The sequence below is a fragment of the Rhopalosiphum padi genome, chromosome 4 (assembly GCF_020882245.1).
Source record: "Rhopalosiphum padi isolate XX-2018 chromosome 4, ASM2088224v1, whole genome shotgun sequence".
Taxonomy (NCBI): Eukaryota; Metazoa; Arthropoda; class Insecta; order Hemiptera; family Aphididae; genus Rhopalosiphum; species Rhopalosiphum padi.
In genome coordinates, this window is record NC_083600.1 from 34,591,433 (window position 1) to 34,612,096 (window position 20,664).

The following is a 20,664-nucleotide window of genomic DNA, read 5'->3' on the forward strand; positions in this document are numbered from 1 at the left end:
AATACATATTATTACTTATAAATGGTAATTAAGTACAGCGTGACGATCATAAAAAGAAAAATGACAAACATATTGACAAATTTGACGACATTTTACACCGAAAATTATTGAACAGTTCGTCGTTTTCGATATTGCGTAATCGCGTTTCGGAGTGCGCGGGAAAAATAAGAGAATTCAATATTGTCAGTCGTCATTTGCCACACTCATAAAACGTCGTTACGCGGCTTTGACTTTATACAAAGTTTGTTGAAAACTTTTCAATCAACTTCTGTGTTTACGGACATAAATCGAAAACTCGGAATATATACGTTTACCGATACTGTAACGTAACAAATAATATATATATCGCGAATTCCTTTCCATCCATTCATGGCTGCTTGTAACGGCTATATACATATATGTAGGTCTCGATATGATCGGACGCGATTCATATGTACTTTTCAGTTACAATAAAAAACAATAATAATAATCGTAATTCAAAATGTATAAACTTTCTTTACTGCGCGTAGTCATGCGTATTTAAAAGTAAAAGCAAAACACAATAAATTATCAATATAGGTCTATATTATTATAATTAGAATAGGCATAAATAATAGGTATACCTATATAATTATTAACTATACTATTAATTTATTATTAATAATCGTTTTATACGTCCTAGGATCAATTTGATAGTCCAATAGACTTTAACAATATTATGTTTATTGAATAAAAGAAAAATAGATTGAAAAAAAATTCTAAACATCGTGAGGTATTGTCTCCGTCTTATAAACTGTACAACGTAGCAAATGTGTATTCAACAGAACTTATTTTGTGTCGATAATAGCGTGAATATTATATTGAATTAATGAAACATCAAATTCTATGTTAAGATTTAAGACATTATCCATGAAATATTCAAAAAATATCGTTGGTTTTTATTTATAATTTAATTTTAAAGCTGGTTATAGTCGTTATAGACATTTTAAAATTGTAATATTTTATATATATAGTTATTTTTACAATAAAATTCAAATATCAATAAATGTCTATATGCAAAGATACTCTGGATAATATTCTTAGCTTTGTTTGATAATAAGTCGATTCTCTCTAATATTATTAAGCTAACAACTCGTCAATACAAAATAAATTTTGCTAAATAAACATTTTCTGTGTTAGACACAACACATGTCCACTTTATAAGACTGAGACAACACATACTGCAGACCACACATCCTCCTTAATACAACATACGTTAAAGAATGTATGTTATAACTTATGGCGTAGGTACACCTATGCGTTATAGTAACAGTAATAGCAAACGTTCACGCAGTGATGTCCGCTCCATATGAGTTTTATTACACCACAATAACCCAAGATAACAGATATTTTAAACATAAAAAGCAATCGATGTCAAACAGTAGAAGCACCCGCGGCAGGCGATCGACAATTAATCGCGTGTTTACAGCAACGTTTCGAGTATAAGTATTAACTACTAGACGTAGTTATATTAAAACGAGTAGATGATATATTACAATTTTATTGTTTTATCGTTTATAAAATGTAAATATAAATGGATGAAAGTTAATAATATTATATACTATATAGTCTATACTGTCTATAGTATATATAGTAATGAAGAGAAATTACAGAGAACACGTTATGCACATAATGCACCTATAGGCACCTATATATTATATTATATTAAATGGGCAGGCACTGTTCGATAAAATAAATGAATGCATATATATTATGTGATGCAGTATATCGTGCCTGTAATCATACATATCTGCTTTTTTTAAATTGTATTTGGTTTAACGCGTGTACGTCATTATCATCTTTGCCGCTACATCGCTATATAATATCATAATATTATGCAGTATGTAATATATGTATATTGTATACTGTATAGCTTTATTATAATTTATAATATTGTATATGGTCGGTGTTCGGGCAAAAATGAATATTTAAAAATACGAATAATAACCGAAAACAAAACCGGATACGCGATCGGTGATTAAAACACATTACAGCAAGACGTCCTATCCGTTTGTCGAAACGCCCCGTTTAAAGAGCGATTTACGGTTTGTTTTTATAAATTAATTACATTTCCGAGTCCGCGCGTCGCGTATTACCTACTCGAATTCGCGGTTACGTACCAGTACAAGTACACACATATATACTGTACACTATATAATATGATATCATATGCGCGAAGTTCGCGGGGACCCACGGCGGCACTGCCAACAGAATTATATCTAATTTATATTCACGACAGTCGGCCAGCCGCCGTTTTCTTCTTCGCCATCGTCGTGTCTCCGCCGTCGTCGATCCAACGACCGTGAAGACGACGGCGGTGATGGTTACGAAACCGATTACGCGCGAACCGGACGTCTCACGCCGACCTCTCGACGCCGCGTCTCCCGATAAACCTCTTAATCGATATTATACGTAAATAATAAATGTAATACCCGTAAAGTGGATTCTCGGTCCGCCCGAAATCTATTAAAACATAGACGGCGGTGCTCGTGATAATAATAGTAATAGTATAATATATTAATATCGCATTGCGCTCGCACGGAGATATTATAGGTATATGCATATATGCACGGCGGCGGGTGAGAAATTCGGGAAAACCCGCGCGTCGAACGGGTTTCGGCCGGTATGTCCCATAAAAAAAATTGACTACCCGACGACGACGGTCGACGGCTGCAGATCGACCGCGCGAGCGTGTGTGTGCGGTGCGTAGTAGAAATTTGTGTGCGCAAAACCAGTTTGGCCGAGTGAAATAAAAAAGAACTCACGTGCCCACTCCGCGCCGCCGCCGCCGCCGCTCACCCGGCAGTCGGCTAGATCTCCGCCGATCCCATCGAACTCGCGGTCCTCTCGCGCGCCAAACGGTCGGCACAGGTGTATTATTTTTCGAATTATATATTATCTATATTATAATGTTATGCGCATAGTCCCGCCGAACGCGTCTTACATTTTAACATTACGAATGCGCTTTTATTATTACGCACTCGCGTGTATTAATGTGTATCTATATCGTATATGTGTGCATATTACGCAGCGGTTGATGACCGTTACGGAAAATAATAAAATTATTATAATACTTGTCTATTATATAATATGTAATATTAAATGCCCTCCACGGAAACGTGTACGTATCGGAATCTTAATAATTGATTAATTGATATAGGTATTTGAATAGATTATTTCCGCGAGGTCAGAGTAAGGCGTTTACGTTTACGCGGTCCGTCGGTTGTACAGTAATAATATATGTGCAGGTATATTAATATATATATATAATGATGAGCATATGACATGTTTTTTTTTTGTCAACGTATCAGAGAGAGAAATATCTTTTATGTCGTATTTTTAATTTTACTTTACGAAAGTAAGATTAAAAATACGATTCTTAGAAATCCGCAACGATAATACTACTTGCTCGAAAAAAAAAATCTTAGAAAATTGGTGTCTTGTAAACGCTCGTTAAAATATCACTCTGCAGTAAACCTATAATATATGAGTGCATTTTTTGATTTATCAACCATGTAAGTTAGCGTTCCACTCCCCTTCCACGCCTATCATCAACTGGCTGGATTTTTTTGATAAGCATTCGTCGTGTACCCACTCCGTGGTATTAATACCTCGACCGTATACGCCTCTCATCGTCGTTGTCGTTACTCAGCTACTATTTATCTCCAGAGATCTCGATCGCGACCTCATCTGAGCCAGCAATCGTTATCGCTGACGATCGATACTTATACGAACCGGAATTATATTTCTTTATTAAGCGCACTATATATACACACTCAATCTCATACATAATAAACATAACATGTTATATTCGATGCACCGAAACGATTAAAAACGTTGTAGATACGAACTAAAAAAATAAAATACGCTACCAGAGTTACGCGTATCAGCGACGTCGAACGGGCGGAATAATAATGGGATATTTTATTATCAACGATTTCTGATGTACAAAAATATTATAGTAAAGTCTATGATACAAAAATATTAAAAACGATCTAATATTTTCTATGTTTTATTTTGAAATAAAATATTAACAATTGATATTCAATTGGAATTTTACTAGACTAAGTTAAATTCTAGGTACTGTAATTATACAGTAGGTTACTGTATAGTTACATTTATTTTAACAAAATATTACTATTGAATAACAAACATAACATGTTATATTATATACCTATATAGGTTTAAAAGGTCTTCTATTCTAGTGAAAAGTTTCCTTTTAATTAATACTTGTATATTATATTGTTAAATAATATTATGTTGCGTAATTAAAGTAGATTGTCAATCGGCGATTTTCGATCATCGTATCCCCCCCCCCCAAGAAAAAAGTCAATGCTGTGTAGCACCAACCCCGAAGATCCAAACGTAAAGTTACCGATCGCATCAGATGACCCGACGCCGAAATATTTCGGTAGTTTCGCGAGGAAAACTCGTCGATATATTTTATACGTATTATATAGTGTTATATGTAATAAGCGCGTATCATAACATAGTCCTTTCACCGCAACCGCGGCGCACCCCGTTCGTTCGCTGTCGGTGTAGCCATAGGTACGCTGCTGCAAGGACGCCACCAGGCGTTTCGCTTTCGATTGAAGGTTGCGTCGGCTACTTCTCCCGAAAAGACATTATCATATCATTCGGCCGTCGAGTAAAACCACCTGCATAATAATGATAATAAAATATAACCGTACCGTGTTAGCGCGTGCGTATATATACCAACCGTACCGGTGCGTGTTCGTGAATAGTGTGCAATGTTAAAATATTATTATTATTATTATTCCGTCCGGAGAAATTAATACATCAGGTGGGTAACCTACCCGTTCGATGGACTTTAACACGCGCCCAGTAAAAATATACACCCATTTTAATGTTATATACATATACTACACGCGCGTTATTACAAAAACGGACACGTGCAGCGGCCTGCAATGATTTAATTATTATAATGGCGGAGTTTTTTTTTTTTTTTTTATACTGCCGGCCGCGATTGCAGCTCAAAAGGTCGCCGCGGGACGCGTCATGACCGCGGCCGATGATGTATGTTTAGTGTGTACTGCAGCTATGCGTACGCACTGCACACGTCGTGATAATAAACTCGTAATATAAATTATAATAAAACCGAGCCGAACACACTACCGCCAAAACGCATATTATTTACTATTTATTATTGCACCGCGTTCCCGCTCGAGTCGAGTTTTTCGTCGAGTAACATTCTCTGGATATCGATTTAAAAACAAAAACACGGAAATGCTATAGACTTTATTAAAACCTTATGGTTGGATTTAAAACGATTGAATAAATTATTTAAAAAAATTAAACTTGTATTTAAATGTAAGCAGCACATCACTAAAAATACGACTTAATAAGCAATACTAGAACATTTTCAGTAGTTTATTAATTTGAATATAATATTTATTATAATGCTCAAACCCTGAATTATGCGACGATAAATCGATTTACCGGTTCAGCAATGTAAAACAAAATATGTGGCTGGAACTTATTACTTTTAAAAAATGATAAAAATAAAAACCAACAATTATATGCAAAATCTTTCATCAGTGATGACTATTAGTTGTTAATTGTTATTGTCACATCGTGATGTATTTTCGCACCAAAACTCGTCAGCTTAGTTTCCGTTCTTTAAATGTTTATTATTATTGTTTACTCCGTATAGGAAAAGCGCTAACGTTCGTTCGGTTATCGCGTAACCGTTTCACCGGGTGACTGTGCACAATGTGTACAACGACATCGCAGTCTGGGAAAACGTGAACAAACACACACACACACACACACACACACACACACACACACACACACACACACTCACACACACTCATTACAGAAAATGCTGTCGTAAATCATCCGGCGGCTTAGGCTATCGCGATTGTGCGTAAATCGCGCGATTAATCAATTATATTATATACGCTCGCCGCGTACTTCGGATTGCTTTCCGACCGTGCCCCGACCGTCGCTGTCGCAGTGTTTTATAATAATACGCGCATAGTATAATTATAAATATATATATATATAAATAAATACGACGGAAAAAAATAAAAATAAATAAATCGAATACCGCGACGGGAGGAAGGTCGCGCGCGCACCGGTGGCGGCCGCGGCGTCAGAAACGAATTCCAAAAGATCTATATCGTACATTTTTCCGTATAATTATCGTCAGTTATATCAGGTATATATTATTATACGTGTAAAATGGTATTTACGGTCCGACAACTACTTTAATTTCTTCATTTAAACTATAAATGCGAATAAATACTAAAATACAATATAATAACCGACCATATAATATGCTTATTGTGTTTCAGAACGGATTCGTGGAGTGCGTCAAGGACCAGTGCCCCGACGAACAGGGCTGCTATATGCTACAAGACGTTTTCGTGGATACGAAAGAATGCTGCAGACGTTGTAAAGGTAAGTTCGGTTACCTACGTCAAGTTTGGCATAAACAAACCATAATATTGTGCAAACCGACTTGTACTCATTTAATTTCCTATTTCGTTATAATAATCGCAAAGTATAAGACACGAATACGTTTATATTTTATCAACTCGTCAACTCACAACAAGTAACAATTTGTTTAAAAAAAAAAAAAAAACTAGAAATGAAAAATATAAAATAAATCGTTTCGTAAAAGTTTCTCGATTATGCATTATAAACTAACGCTTTATATTAGAGATCAATAACAAGTTATATATATATATCAATTATCCATAAGTAGGTACTTGATCAAAAGATAATAATAATAATATTTATTAACTAACGTATAATTCTTTTACTGATGAGATAAAAGACGCGAGATCATTCACCAAACATTAATTTAATTTATATTTTACGGCGATCGATCAAAATATCACAATAAAACATAATATCTCTTATCAAAAATATTATGTAATCATAATTTATTGTTTTGCCTACAACATTTTCGTCACAAATCGCAATTTTAATAATAATAATACCGTATTTACGTCACTCGTTACAGGCTGTATGTACAAGGGTGTGCCGAGGGAGAGCGGCACGGAGTGGACGGATCCGAACGACCCGTGCATGGTGATGTCCTGTAAGGCTGGCGTGGTCACGGAGACTCGCATGCAGTGCATCACGCCCTGCCAACAGCCGCTGCCGCCAAAACCGGGAACTTGCTGCCCAACTTGTTCGGGTGAGTGACAACTGACAAAAACAGTCTGCCTTAGCTGTACATATAATATATTATTATTATTTGTTATACACAATATAATAACATTACGATCGATACGTATGACGTATAAAACATCCGAGTCCGTGCGTATTCGTTTGTATTTGGTCGGTGTGCACGACTTGTTTATAACGTTGTGTCGAACGCGGTTATTTTAGTTTCTTGGGTAGATGCTTTAGAGAATCGAGTCAAATTGTAAATGGTACACTGGGAGAGTGATTAAAAGATATAATAATATCATGTATATATAAGACAGTTTACACGAGATCGAATTCGTTTGAAACGGATCGTTTGAGGGTCCCCCTCCGAGTTCTGTCTCTAAAAATTGTTTCGGATTATGCATTGTTTAATACGTATATATTATTAATATATTATAGAAGGTATACAATATGGTACAATATTACTCTGGAATAGAATCTTTCGTGGCGCATTAGAAAAACAAACCATTCTTTTGGAAGCTTTGCAGTCATGATAAATCACGACTGGCACACAAGCGCCCGTCAAGTGACTCGTGGGAAATGAACCCCCATGTTATACGTCTTCTCTTCCGCTATACGATGTGGTGGCATTAACTCCGTTCGCCGTATAGCACTGACGAAAATAAAACAATAACACTCAGACCATATACTCGTACACACACACACACACACACACACACACACACACACACGCACATACAAATAATAATAATAAAAAACAATGGATGGATGGATGCTAGGTATAATGTATTATTATTATTATTATAACGTTCGTGAACGAAAATTGTTTCTGGGTAGTAGAAGGAGGAGGAGGAGGAGGGAATAGGAGTAGCGTCTAAGGTTAGACACAGAACGCCAAACGGATAAAGAGATGGATGGCAGGACCACCGGCAGCGAACATTGTGCACAACATAAACATGTTAAACGGTCTGCTTTAGTGCTTATAGCTACCGGTTATCGTTGGCGTATCGATATCAACGCACGTATTATAATGATAATAATAATAATATTATGTGCCTGCCTGCCTATATTATTATACAATATACATTTATATATAGGTACGTTGTTACAGGTTCGAAGGACATTTTAAATTATCAAAAATGTCGGATTCAATTTTTTTAAATAATAATTATACCTGCCTAAATAATATTTTTAATAATTTGTTAATCGGACAGTATTGTAAAGTGCCGAGAAATAACTACGGCGTAGTTTGTAATAAATACGTTACCGACATGATAATTTCCGAGCATTCATTATTGTTAACAGAATAATCGCTTAGTGAATAATATTCTAGTCCCTAGGGAATATATATATATATATATACAGTATACGTCATATTATATTAATTAAGATGTTTTTTATACGTTAGTTTTTCTCAAAACTTCAAAGCAAAACTGCCGCCCGCTGATATTAATGTCCAAATTAGCGTTTCGATATACAATTATTATAATATTACATAATATACCATCACGATATGAATGCAAATGTATGGTACGATGATAGGAAACGGTATTATTAAAATATTGAAATACACTGAATATACATTACATAAATCATAAAACATAATGTTTACTATATTATGATATACTAAGTCAAAAATATATGTACATTATTGAAAACGATTGCAACATAGCGCATAAAGTTCTATTAAAAATATGCAAAGAAAATAATAGCCAAAGGAAATCCACTTTTTTTTTTCATTATCGCTTTATATAGATTCATTAATAAATATGTTTTTGTTATAACAAACATATTCGACTGGAACCTTTAGGCTACGGGTTTTCAAACATTTTAATGAAGCTATATCCGAGTTACTTTATTGCGGTAATTGGTCGAAAAACAACTCTTGAGCACGTCAGACCCTCGAGTCACGGCCCACGGGGGGCAGCGGTGGAAGAAATGACTTTTTAATATATTATGATATTTTCTATATATATTATATATATATACAATAGATATGTGTATATATAATAATAATATATTATAACCAGCGGTACCTGCGTTTTCACTTAGGTCTGAATGGCAGACAGACGATATAATCGTGCGCGCGCGTTGCTTTTTCGACCGTGTGTTCATTATTTTGTCATATTCGTCGACGGTGGTACCGCCAGTGCACGTCGGTATGATGTAGATAATATATACATATATAAAAATACTAGAAGTAGCATATATTGTTTTATACGCACACACGCACAACTACATTTATATATATATAGTAATAATATAACATGCCGGGTCGTAATTTATTATGGTGCACGATGACGATCGTCAGAATACCAAATAATATTCTTTGTTTTTTCATCTCCTTTGGGTTTATATTCGGCTTTATTATGTTATTATGTAGGTATATTAGATATAAGTATAATAAGTGTATTATACTGTCCATATCGTTATGGACCTATACCTATATTATATAATAATATATTATGTATTATATGATGTGCGACTACGCGGCGAGGGCGGTGCCTGCGTCGTGCCTATTATTTATTATACTTGTTCGGGTCTAAAACAAATAAAAGATTACACGAGCGGGCAGGGGGCACGCTGCACGCGCACCGGATAAAACGATTGGACGGCGGCGGCGACGTCGCAGTTCTTGGCCGGGGGTGTGTGTGGGGGGAGGGCAACCGCGCGTCCGAGCCGGAGATGGGCTAATGGCTGAAGACTGGATGCCACACGCATTGAAAAAAAAATAACGAAAAAATAAAAAATTCGAAACAATCCTCTGAACCTTCGTCGGATGGTACGGACGCACGCGCGGTTTCTCGTCTGAAAAAAAAAAACAAATTATAATATAATTTTAAATCAGAGATCATAATTATATTACTTCGCGGCGCGCGCGATCCAACGACGTGTACGCAACTCACGATGATGATCTATACCGACGGCATCACGGGAGCAGTGAGCACGCGATAGCGGCTAAGATATATAGAGAGGGATGTTTATGAAAATTATATCGTGCGAGGCTAGTTATTTCAATTATATGATGACGACGATCGTAATACCGCGGTGATTAGTGTGAGGAGCTCAAAAATGCACGATCAACAACGCACAATTCTGACGACTTAATGAACTTGTACAATATTTTTTTTTAATTTCAGGGGAAACATTATATTAGAACATAATTTGTCGGAAAAAAATATTTAAAAAAAATCACCGCGTTTACAAGCCATTGTAACGGATCTAACTGTAAATTTGTACAGATCAGAAACACATTTTTTTATTTATAAAACTTCTGTGCTGTTATTTTAAACGGAAAAGAAGTGAAATAAAAAAACGCCTAGTCTTAATATAATATTTCTTATGTACGTCTTAGGGCGGAAATATAGTTAAAGTGGTCAACGTTCGTCGTCATCAGATTAACAACATACAAAATTTCAAAATATAATCGTTATATTTTAGTCTCCTTTATATATTTTTCGTTCGTCAATTACGCACAGTTGTTAGTGTATTACGTTTTCAAACATATAATAATGTACCATTTTATGTTTTTACAGTCGACCGATTCGAATAAATCTGAGACAACGAGGGTTTTTTTTCGAAAAGACATATTATTGACGTGTAGGTACTTTACACTAGTAGGATAGGTTAGATATCTATTATCGTGCGTGAGTCGACAGGACCGCGGCGGTGCGTGTGTCTCTTATATTTTATGTTACTTATAAATTATTATGTAGTAGTCGGTCGTCGTGCCCTTCCCCGTTTTGAGTACTGTATAATATTATTATACTGTTGAAAACATGTGCACCTTTAATAACTTATATGGATAATACTTTGAAATAACGAATGCTTTCGTCTGTCACGACGACCGATTTTTCTCCATCTTAATTAACGCAATCCTGTAGAACAATAAAATATGCCCAATTAAAAATATGTTATTAGGTAGGTATTTAATAGAAATGTATGATAGAAACAGTCCGCTTATTAACAACCACAGTATTATTATATTTCAATATATTTAAAATAGGTACCTACCAGTTTTGTAGTATTTCGGAGCTTCCATAAAAGATGCTTTTCAACTGTTAACTTATTTATTTTTGATCCTAATCGATAATTGCTTTAAATATTAATATAATATAATATTATTTACTATTGAAAATATAGTGTCAAAAAAGCTACAACAGATTGATACATATAATACAATACTTTATTGTTTTATATACTTTTGAAAAAAACTTACGACATAAAATCATAATTTTATTGACACAGACCTTTTTATTTATAAAATGTTGCATATAGTATGTATACATACAGTAGAAACAACATCGCGTTGTTTTTTATTCTAATAAAAGTTGTTAAAATTGCCAATATTGAACCGCTCAAAATAAGCCGGTAAAACTTATACAGTATGGATAATATGGAAGTATAATAAATAATAATATAGTGTACATACTAAACAAACACAACGAGAAAAACGCGAAACGGTGGCGTTGGTTTCTCTGGAAAAAAAAATCCGTTATCGATAACCTGAGCTCCGAAGAGGGGTTTGTCGATGGCAGACAGTTAATAATAATAATATTATTATTATAATCTATGCGATTGCGGTAACCGGTTTTGCGTTCCACAGGTTGCCGGGTTATCGGGCAAGAGGTGGCCGCTTGGAGGAACATCAGCCTGTACGACGACCCGTGTCTGACCTGTCACTGCGAGAGATCCGCGGCCGGACCGGTGCTCACCTGTTCGAAAAAGGCGTGCCCTGTGCTCCAGTGTCCGTCCAGCAGCATGCAGATACTGCCGGGTGAATGCTGCCCCAGATGTGTGGGTAAGTGAAATTTATTGGCCGTTAAGGCCGATGCGAAACAATTTAATATGTAATGTTATATTACTTCTGAAAGTTATTGCAACAATAACGACGATACTACGATAGTAACATTAATACAAATAACATAAATAATATAATATAACAAACTACCAAAAATATCTGAAAACCACACATTTAATTTATTTTAGGATATCGTTTTAAAATTGTTTCATTTTATGTACGATATCGTAAGGTTTAGGGAAAGTCAATAGAATGTAGCAACAATGTTGAAACGATAAGAAAATAAACGAACTTTACTCGACCAGTAGTATATTATAACTATATATACTAACATGTCCACTATATTACATTTTTTACAGTATAACCGTTGAAATACAAAACATTTTAGCACTAACAAAATTTTTGTCGGGACCTATTGTCCCGAATTCCCATTACAATAATGGGTCTGTTTTAAAATATGATTTCTATAAAATTATATATACTTTGTTCCACGAAAATAATATTGCATATCTTGTTTTCAAAAGTATTTGAAGAAAAAATTAAAAAAAGAAAAAGAAAAGAAAGATACTGTAGCTTTATCCGGCCTTTGTTAGGAATGTGTGCAAAACCCGTATCAAACATCCAAACCAAATCATATAGTCATCATCGTATACTATATGTATAATATCGTTATTATTATATTTTGTCATTATAAAACACAGCTATAATATAATAACCGGACTACGACGACGTACCGGACGGAAACGTCTGACAAACTACGGATATGTTTATTCGCGGTAGTATAAAATAATAATAATAATAATAATAATACACAGTGGAAAAACGCCAACCGATCGTGTTATGGTTTTGAATTGTATTCTCGGCTCTTTCGGATCGGCGATGGACGAGGACTGAAGGCACAGACGTTTTTTTTTGTGTAAGAAATAATCGAGCTGGCCCAAACGATTCAATAAAATAATATTGTATTATGACACACGTATATAATATATCTTACGGTCGTTTATTCGCAGACGTATACAATTAAATCGTTTATAATATCAAATGACCCACACGATGATAAAACACCGTCAAAATATCATATCGAACGATGTTCATAATATAAGTCTCTGTGTAACTAACGTACGTACTTAATCTTCGCCGCTTTAAACCTTTGAAAGTTTTTCGAACGAAATATGTAATACAAGCGCATATAATATAATATACTGAGTTTAAATTGTTCGTCTTATTTCGAATATGGACACAATAATCAAACATTCCAGACAAAACATTATACAGCATCTATTATCATAACGGTTATTGTAGTTTTCGTTGTAAGTTATATGATATCATTATACATCATTGTCCAATGATTAAAAATTGACAAACTTATTAGAGCTCGCAATTTTGTAATTCGAAGCAAACATAAATATAAATGTACACCATTCATGCTATTTTTATTTTGCTATAAAATTTCGCCAACTAAATGGTAACACAATATTTTTTAAATATATTCCTACTAATAATTCGCATGTTTGTCATTTGCAGTGTCGTGTATACAATGATTGTTTTAAAAACAAATAAATTAATAAATATTTTTTGATTTAAAAATTTAATCGAGACTATAATACATTATTGCCTATAATCACTGCCACAATGCATTTAAATTAAATATGGTGAATACTTACCAAAATACGTATATTATATATATATTGTTGTACAACCGCTGTGTGACCGAAGTGCTAATTAAAAAAAAATAATCTTATTTTAGTTGAGTTAAATAGTCAAAATAGAGTTACATAATCAGTAAATACTTAATTTTCCAACTACTATACAACTTGTGACTTAGCTTAACCAGTAACTCATTTCTGTTGTTTACTCGACTATAGACTTGGATGTGTGTACGGTGCGTGGATATATTATAATAACGCTAATGTTGGTTTGTTACAGGCAAAAGTAGAAAATTGATGGACCCACCGAGAGGAGCATGTCTGCTGGGCGATAAGATCACGCCGTCGGGCCAGGGGACGCACCCGGACCGGTGCACCGAGTGCACGTGCGCCAACTCGACGGTGGTATGCAAACGGGAGACTTGCCCGCCACTGGACTGTCCCGTGGAGAAACAGACGTTCGCGTCGCACAATCAGTGCTGCCCGCAGTGCCCGAGGACCGTGGACAAGAGCGACACGTGCATGGACAACGGCAACATTTACATGGTGGGCATTATTATAATGTAGTACATTATGACGTATATATTAATCGAAAAATCACGACTATAAGAAGATAGCATACGAGTTTATTACTCTGACACGATCTATCGATCGTTCGTTCCGTATTGGCAATCGTTTTGAAAATATTTTTTTTCATTTCAGAACGGAGACGGCTGGAAAGTGGACGAGTGCAAGTCGTGTTTGTGCGTTCGTGGTCAAGTGCAGTGTGCCCAAGAGTTGTGTCCGCCGATCTCGACGTCGTGCCCGGTAAACATGAAGTTGCGAACAGTTCCGGGTTCGTGTTGCCCCCGCTGTGTACCGAGTAAGTCTACCGCGTGCCTATATGTTTTACACATTTTGTTTCTTAGCAAAAACGATTGGACAGATTTGTTTCAACTTGTTAGTGTCTAATGTTATTACATATCTAAATGTTATGTTTATCGTCGTTGTTTCAGTGGACGGAGTGTGTACAGTGTTCGGTGACCCACACTACAGGACATACGACGGAAAATTCTTTAGTTTCCAAGGACCGTGCAAATATCTGCTAAGTGCGGACTGTGTGGGCCGGACCTTTAGCATTCGAGTGACTAACGACGCGAGGAACACGAAAAATTCAGCGTGGACAAAAACTATTTCTTTGAGGGTAATTATTGTGTTTATTAAAAATTTTACGCGAGAACGATAGTGCTTTGTAAAATACTCGTCTTGACGAAAGTGCTAGAATAGTAGTTAGACTAAAAAATAAGAAATAAAATGTAATTATTTAACACGCATTTGTCCGCGTAGACCGGAGGGTTGAAAGTAAACCTTGGCGAGAATAAACGGATCAAGATCAACGGACAGAGAGTTTCGGTGCCGTACAAGAGGAGCAACGAGCTGACCATATCTAATATGAACGATACCGTATTGGTTGAGACCAGAATCGGCGTTTCTATCATTTGGGACGGGCGAGGATTTCTAGAAGTGTCCGTACCATCGAGGTACAAAGGTAAGAAAATTCGTTAAAACGTTTACGAGAATAACTATTATCATATTATAATATGATAAACAAATGATTGTAATCGTTGCATATTTCTGGTACCCACAGGCAGTTTGTGCGGACTATGTGGAAATTTCAACAATGTGCCGAGAGACGACATGACCACTAAGGACGGCCGAGTAGAGTCGGATGCACAGGCGTTTGGATCGTCGTGGCGCGTGGGCGGTAAGAACGCGTGCAGTCGGCCGCTGAAACCCACGTTTGTGCAGACGTCACAGTGTTCCAAAAAGGGTCCCCGAATTCGAGAACGGATGTGTAAGCCTCTCCGACAACGGATGTTTGCCGCATGCCACAAAAAGCTCAACCCGGTCAACTTTTTCAGGTTTGTTTTATACACAGTATATACATATGTATAGTCGTAAACGTTTGTTAGATATTATGCGCCCTCTCCGGTATGTTTCTGTACGTATGTAAACTAAACTTCGAATTTGCACACATTTTTATATAGGTCCTGTCTGACGGACATGTGCGAGTGTCCCACCGGCCGGAAGTGTTATTGCGAGGCGATGACCGCTTACGCGCACAATTGTCGCCGCCTTGGTGTGTCGCTACCGGACTGGAGGACCATGACCGGATGCCACACATACTGACCCGCGTCCTCACATCCATCCCGTGCAGTAGACTCCGCTTGTTTGTTGTTGCTAGTCATTGTTTTTTTACACCTTCAACTTTGCGGTAGTCGCCGCGCGTTTACCTGACCGACGCGTCGAAATGGTCAGTATATATATTAAAAACAATTAAATGCGTTGTATACCTAATTAATGTTATGATACTAATACAATTGTTGTTATTATTGTTATTATTACTGTTTGCGATGAAATCATGAGAGATAAGTCGAAATTGAGTGCATTCCCAGTTGACAAAAATAATCTACTCGAATTAAGTCATGACCTGACTAATACTAAAAGGTCATAATATGGTTGAAGTAAACAATAAGTTGATTTAACACGTTCATTAATAAAAGTGAAGATTAAAATAATATATTTACACGACTTTTTTGAAAAAAATTATTTTAAAATCAAGAATTTGGCAATATAATCAGAACACTATAAGAGTCTTAAAAATTATTATGCTACCTTTCACATTTTCATTCACTATAAATAATTAAAAATAATCTTGGAAATAGTAATATTATTACCATGAGATGCTTCATAACCGTAAATAATTTTAAATTTATTACAAATTATACATAATAAAAATACACATACATAATCTACTGTTTGTAGTTTCGGTTTCGATGAAAGTTTAATATATTGTGTAAAGCAGTGTATGATTATAACAATTGATGGAAAGACAATTATTTTTAGTTAATAGAATAACAATTTCGACCATTTGAGGTCTACAAAAAAATAACCGACTATTTGAAAATGGAAGTTTGTCAAGAATTTAACCTAAAGAAGAATAACAATTGTAATTCGCAATCGTTGTTGTGACATTATACCTACATCATTCTGGATTATAAAACGCATTAAATTATGGGTTTAATAAGATGTGTATAAAGAAAAAAAAATGCTTGTCGAGCGAACCGACCGCGTCGTGCATATATTAGATTAGAATCAAAATGAATTAGTCGGTGTTTACAACACGAAAATATCCTTATTTTACAACGCCTTGGCAGGTAGTTACTGCATTAAATTATACACAGTTATTATAACTTATAACCCGTAGTCCCGTACCCGCACTGACAAAATCGTCATAGGCACAACGCCGGTAGATTATAAACAATAATATTCGACGGGAGCGTCAAACTCTTAAACAACAATATATTAATCAAATAATAATAATAATAATAACAATAATATCAACAATTTTTACCTACATAAATTATCATTGTAATGTATATAATAACTAATAACAGTGTTACGTCACTTGCATATTATATATCGGCATATATATATATATATTACAATATATTATACACGTGTAATAAACGGTTTCGATAACGCGAGAACATTAACATTTTACATTTAGACCGCTTAGTAATATAATTAACGGAGTGATACCGATTGAGATGTTATGTAAATATGTAAATTATACAAATATGTATTTTCTAACGAATCGAAAGAAAGACTACCCTAATAAATCATTGGATAATTGTACAACTAGGGGCTGGGAATTATACGTTTTAGTATCCCTTAATATGCGTACGCGCAGGAACGAAATAATATTTTTTTCAAGACGTTATTAGGAACATAAATCTTCTCGCGCTTTTAGATACACAGATCTGATAAACGATAATATTAGTTATTACGTGATCAAACATCAAAGAATTTCACTGAATAAACATATTTACCTATGTACAGCGCATAATGACGTTAGGTATCTTAAATCATCATCTATGTATGTAATACTTAATTATTATAATTTAATCATTTTAATTTTTACGTCTAAATCCGAATAAAACGTACGCATGTATACCAATTATTATAATAATAAAACGTGATGCCATTGTTCGATAACGTTTTAAATTAATTTATAAAAGTATTTTCGATTATCAGCTTAATGTTTTTATTTTCTGTAATAGAATAATTACACTACCGGCAAGTTTCAAACTAATTTTATTGTTTACACTACCTATATCTATGTGCATCGATCACGACTACTAAATAATGATATTATTTAACGAATGAAAACAATTCTACAGAAAATTATCATAAGACACGCTCGACGCGTGGTTACCCATGATTCATCATTTTAATTAATCGAAATCGTCAATATAAAATAACGTTGTTTAGTTTACGAGTGTACAGCATAATATTTCGCTGATGTATGACGTCCGACAAATCGTACATATTGTATTGAATTTAATAAGAGTAGAGAGGTACGTTAAATATATTATAACTGTATATTCACAATAATATCGGCGTCCCCGAATTTTGGTTTATCTTATTTTATCGAATTAATTCAACCCGAACATGGCCTCTGTCGTTTTAATAATTTAGTATTAGCATTCCGTCTCACGGTATACATAAATTTGCATGTTTTCAGCAAAGGTACAAATTAAGTTCAATTTACTAACAAAAAAAAATTTGAAGGGGCTAAAACCTGGTCGGTGTTTCCATTTTTTTTTTCACTTGAAAAATGTAAATGTTTTCTCACAGGAATAGTTTTGATTTTGCCAAAATATACAAGTGCAAAGAATAATCGTAATATTATAATTATAATTTATAATCTTGCAAAATTTTTGAAATATTTTATTGATGTTGTTTCAGATCGTGACAAGACCGTTTCCACGTTACCGTCGACCGACTAAACAGTATTTTACTTGAACAGCCGAATTTTGTTCTTATGAAAATTTATTATATAAAATAAAATAAAATTATAAAAATAGTAGGTAATAATAGTAATAGTAACAATTGACTTAATTTTTAAGTGGCTACAACAAACCCCGACCCGGCGGCGACTCTACCGTTTGACGGGTGGTCGTCGCACAATAATATTATACACTCTTACCATAATGTCAATGGTTTTATTTATTTATACACTTAATCAGTTCGATTGTACGATCGCGACTAACCTAACCGAGGTCGGCCGATGTTTTTAAAAACCTAAACGCCGGCGTTTACATTGTAATATACATACCGCGATTTTAATATATATATATATAAGTACCACAAAACAGATTACAGAGTAATGTTATTGTTGGCGCTCATATTTCGATATTGGCCTATGATAATTTATTTGTAGTGTGTTTTCGTGTATACACGAATTTTGACGATTTTTTTTTTCTCCTCATTCGTGATAATAATATAATATTATTATATTATTATATTATAAAGTAGCTGCGCATAACCGTAAGCGGCTTTGCTACGTAAGCTATTTAGCATGCCTTAGTTGACAGAGAGAACAACGTTCTTTTATACATCCTGGTTGTCGTATATATATATATATATATTTATATTATATAATATGTTATTATAATTATTATTTATTATACTTAGAAATATTGTTAAAAAAATGTTTAAGTAGAGCGCTTAAAATATCAAATTGTTTAATAATTGTATTTTATTTTTCGAAGAAAACACAAAACCAATATAGATTACTGTAATTATAGATAGTTATTAAAATCATTTTATTATATATTATAATATAGGTAAGAAGGATTCATATTATATTACTATATGCTATAGAATTATTATTATGAAAAAAGTATTTTAACTACGTTAAGCAAAATATTGTAAAATAATATTTGTCAAATTTATGTTCCTACTTTTATGTTTTTTTTTTCACTTATTTATTTTTTCTAGAAAAAAAACTATACTTTCTTTTGTGTAATAAAAAATAAACTTTTAAAAAAAATGTAAGTACATTTTATATACTTCTTTCACAATATTATCGTTATGATCCTAATGAAACAAATACCCGACTTCGGCCGGGCGGTGAAATCATGTTTTTTATAAAATAAAAATTGATTTAAACATATCTAACAGATGGCGCCACAGATTCATTTCTGTGCTTTGGTTTACCGAGGGCACGTGTTTGTTCAGTCGTATAACACAATATACTGTATAATCCTCGATTCTTTGAACGGTTATCAACAATGATTTACAAAAAATCGCAAGTAATTAAGTAAATAGAGCGTGCCGGAGAGACGAGAAAAAAAAAACACTTGTGCTTTTATACATAATATATAGGTATACGAGAATAATATAAAACAAGATGATACACATACACAGGAATTTTTGATTTTTGTAATTGCGTGTCGTGTGCGCAAAACACAAACGCACAAGGCACGCCTCTATACTTTTTATATTTTAAACAAATTGTTAACAAAAATAACAGTATCGTAGTGATGACGCTATAAGAAAATCCAAAAAATCTATATTTTAAAACGGTTTCCGGCCCGGCCAAAAAGTGCTCGGGACCAGAACGGTATTATATTAAAATAATAATATTAATATATTATACTATCTTATAATAATAATAATATAATATTATGATGACTGCGGTCGACCGGCGGAACGCGTGACTAAATCGCTCGCGCTCACCGCGAGACAATCGACTCTCCCGTCCGAGGACGAGAGACTTTCGAGATTGGAAAACCGTCGATTTCTTTGGGCGAGTGATCAGCAGTGCGCCCGCCGACCGGCCGCCAACGGCGCCGTATAATAATATTAACAACAACGGTACAACGACAATCTTAATAATATTACACGCGTTCCGTACGGATGTGACAATACTATTATATATATATTATATAATATACGCGTGCGCGAGAACGCGGTGTATTACCGTCGCGTAATATACAATAATATTGATATGATAATACAATGTGTGTCGTATATTACATTATGATAATAATATGCGCACAGATGACGTCCGGAGACAAATATCATTTCAAAATGTGTGACACATCGGTATGTACTATATGTGTATAATAATATGTGTATTGTCACTGTATATATAGGTATATAGGTACATAGAAGAGAGAAAAAGAGAGAGAAAGAGAGATAAAACAAACAAACAAACAAACA

The 20,664-nt window shown here is 34.5% G+C and overlaps 1 protein-coding gene across 1 annotated transcript in view; it reads left to right on the plus strand.

Moving 5' to 3' along the window:
- LOC132930961 (BMP-binding endothelial regulator protein) overlaps positions 1-19,330 on the plus strand; it is a 68,576-nt gene extending 49,246 nt beyond the window's left edge. The window contains exons 4-13 of the mRNA XM_060997089.1: positions 6,339-6,444; positions 7,013-7,189; positions 11,771-11,965; positions 13,892-14,157; positions 14,314-14,473; positions 14,607-14,794; positions 14,938-15,139; positions 15,239-15,512; positions 15,639-15,904; positions 18,403-19,330. Of these exons, the coding sequence (XP_060853072.1) occupies positions 6,339-6,444; positions 7,013-7,189; positions 11,771-11,965; positions 13,892-14,157; positions 14,314-14,473; positions 14,607-14,794; positions 14,938-15,139; positions 15,239-15,512; positions 15,639-15,780 (1,710 nt within the window). The 3' untranslated portion in view covers positions 15,781-15,904; positions 18,403-19,330. The remainder of the gene's footprint in view (positions 1-6,338; positions 6,445-7,012; positions 7,190-11,770; positions 11,966-13,891; positions 14,158-14,313; positions 14,474-14,606; positions 14,795-14,937; positions 15,140-15,238; positions 15,513-15,638; positions 15,905-18,402) is intronic.
- The last annotated feature ends 1,334 nt before the right edge of the window (positions 19,331-20,664 follow it).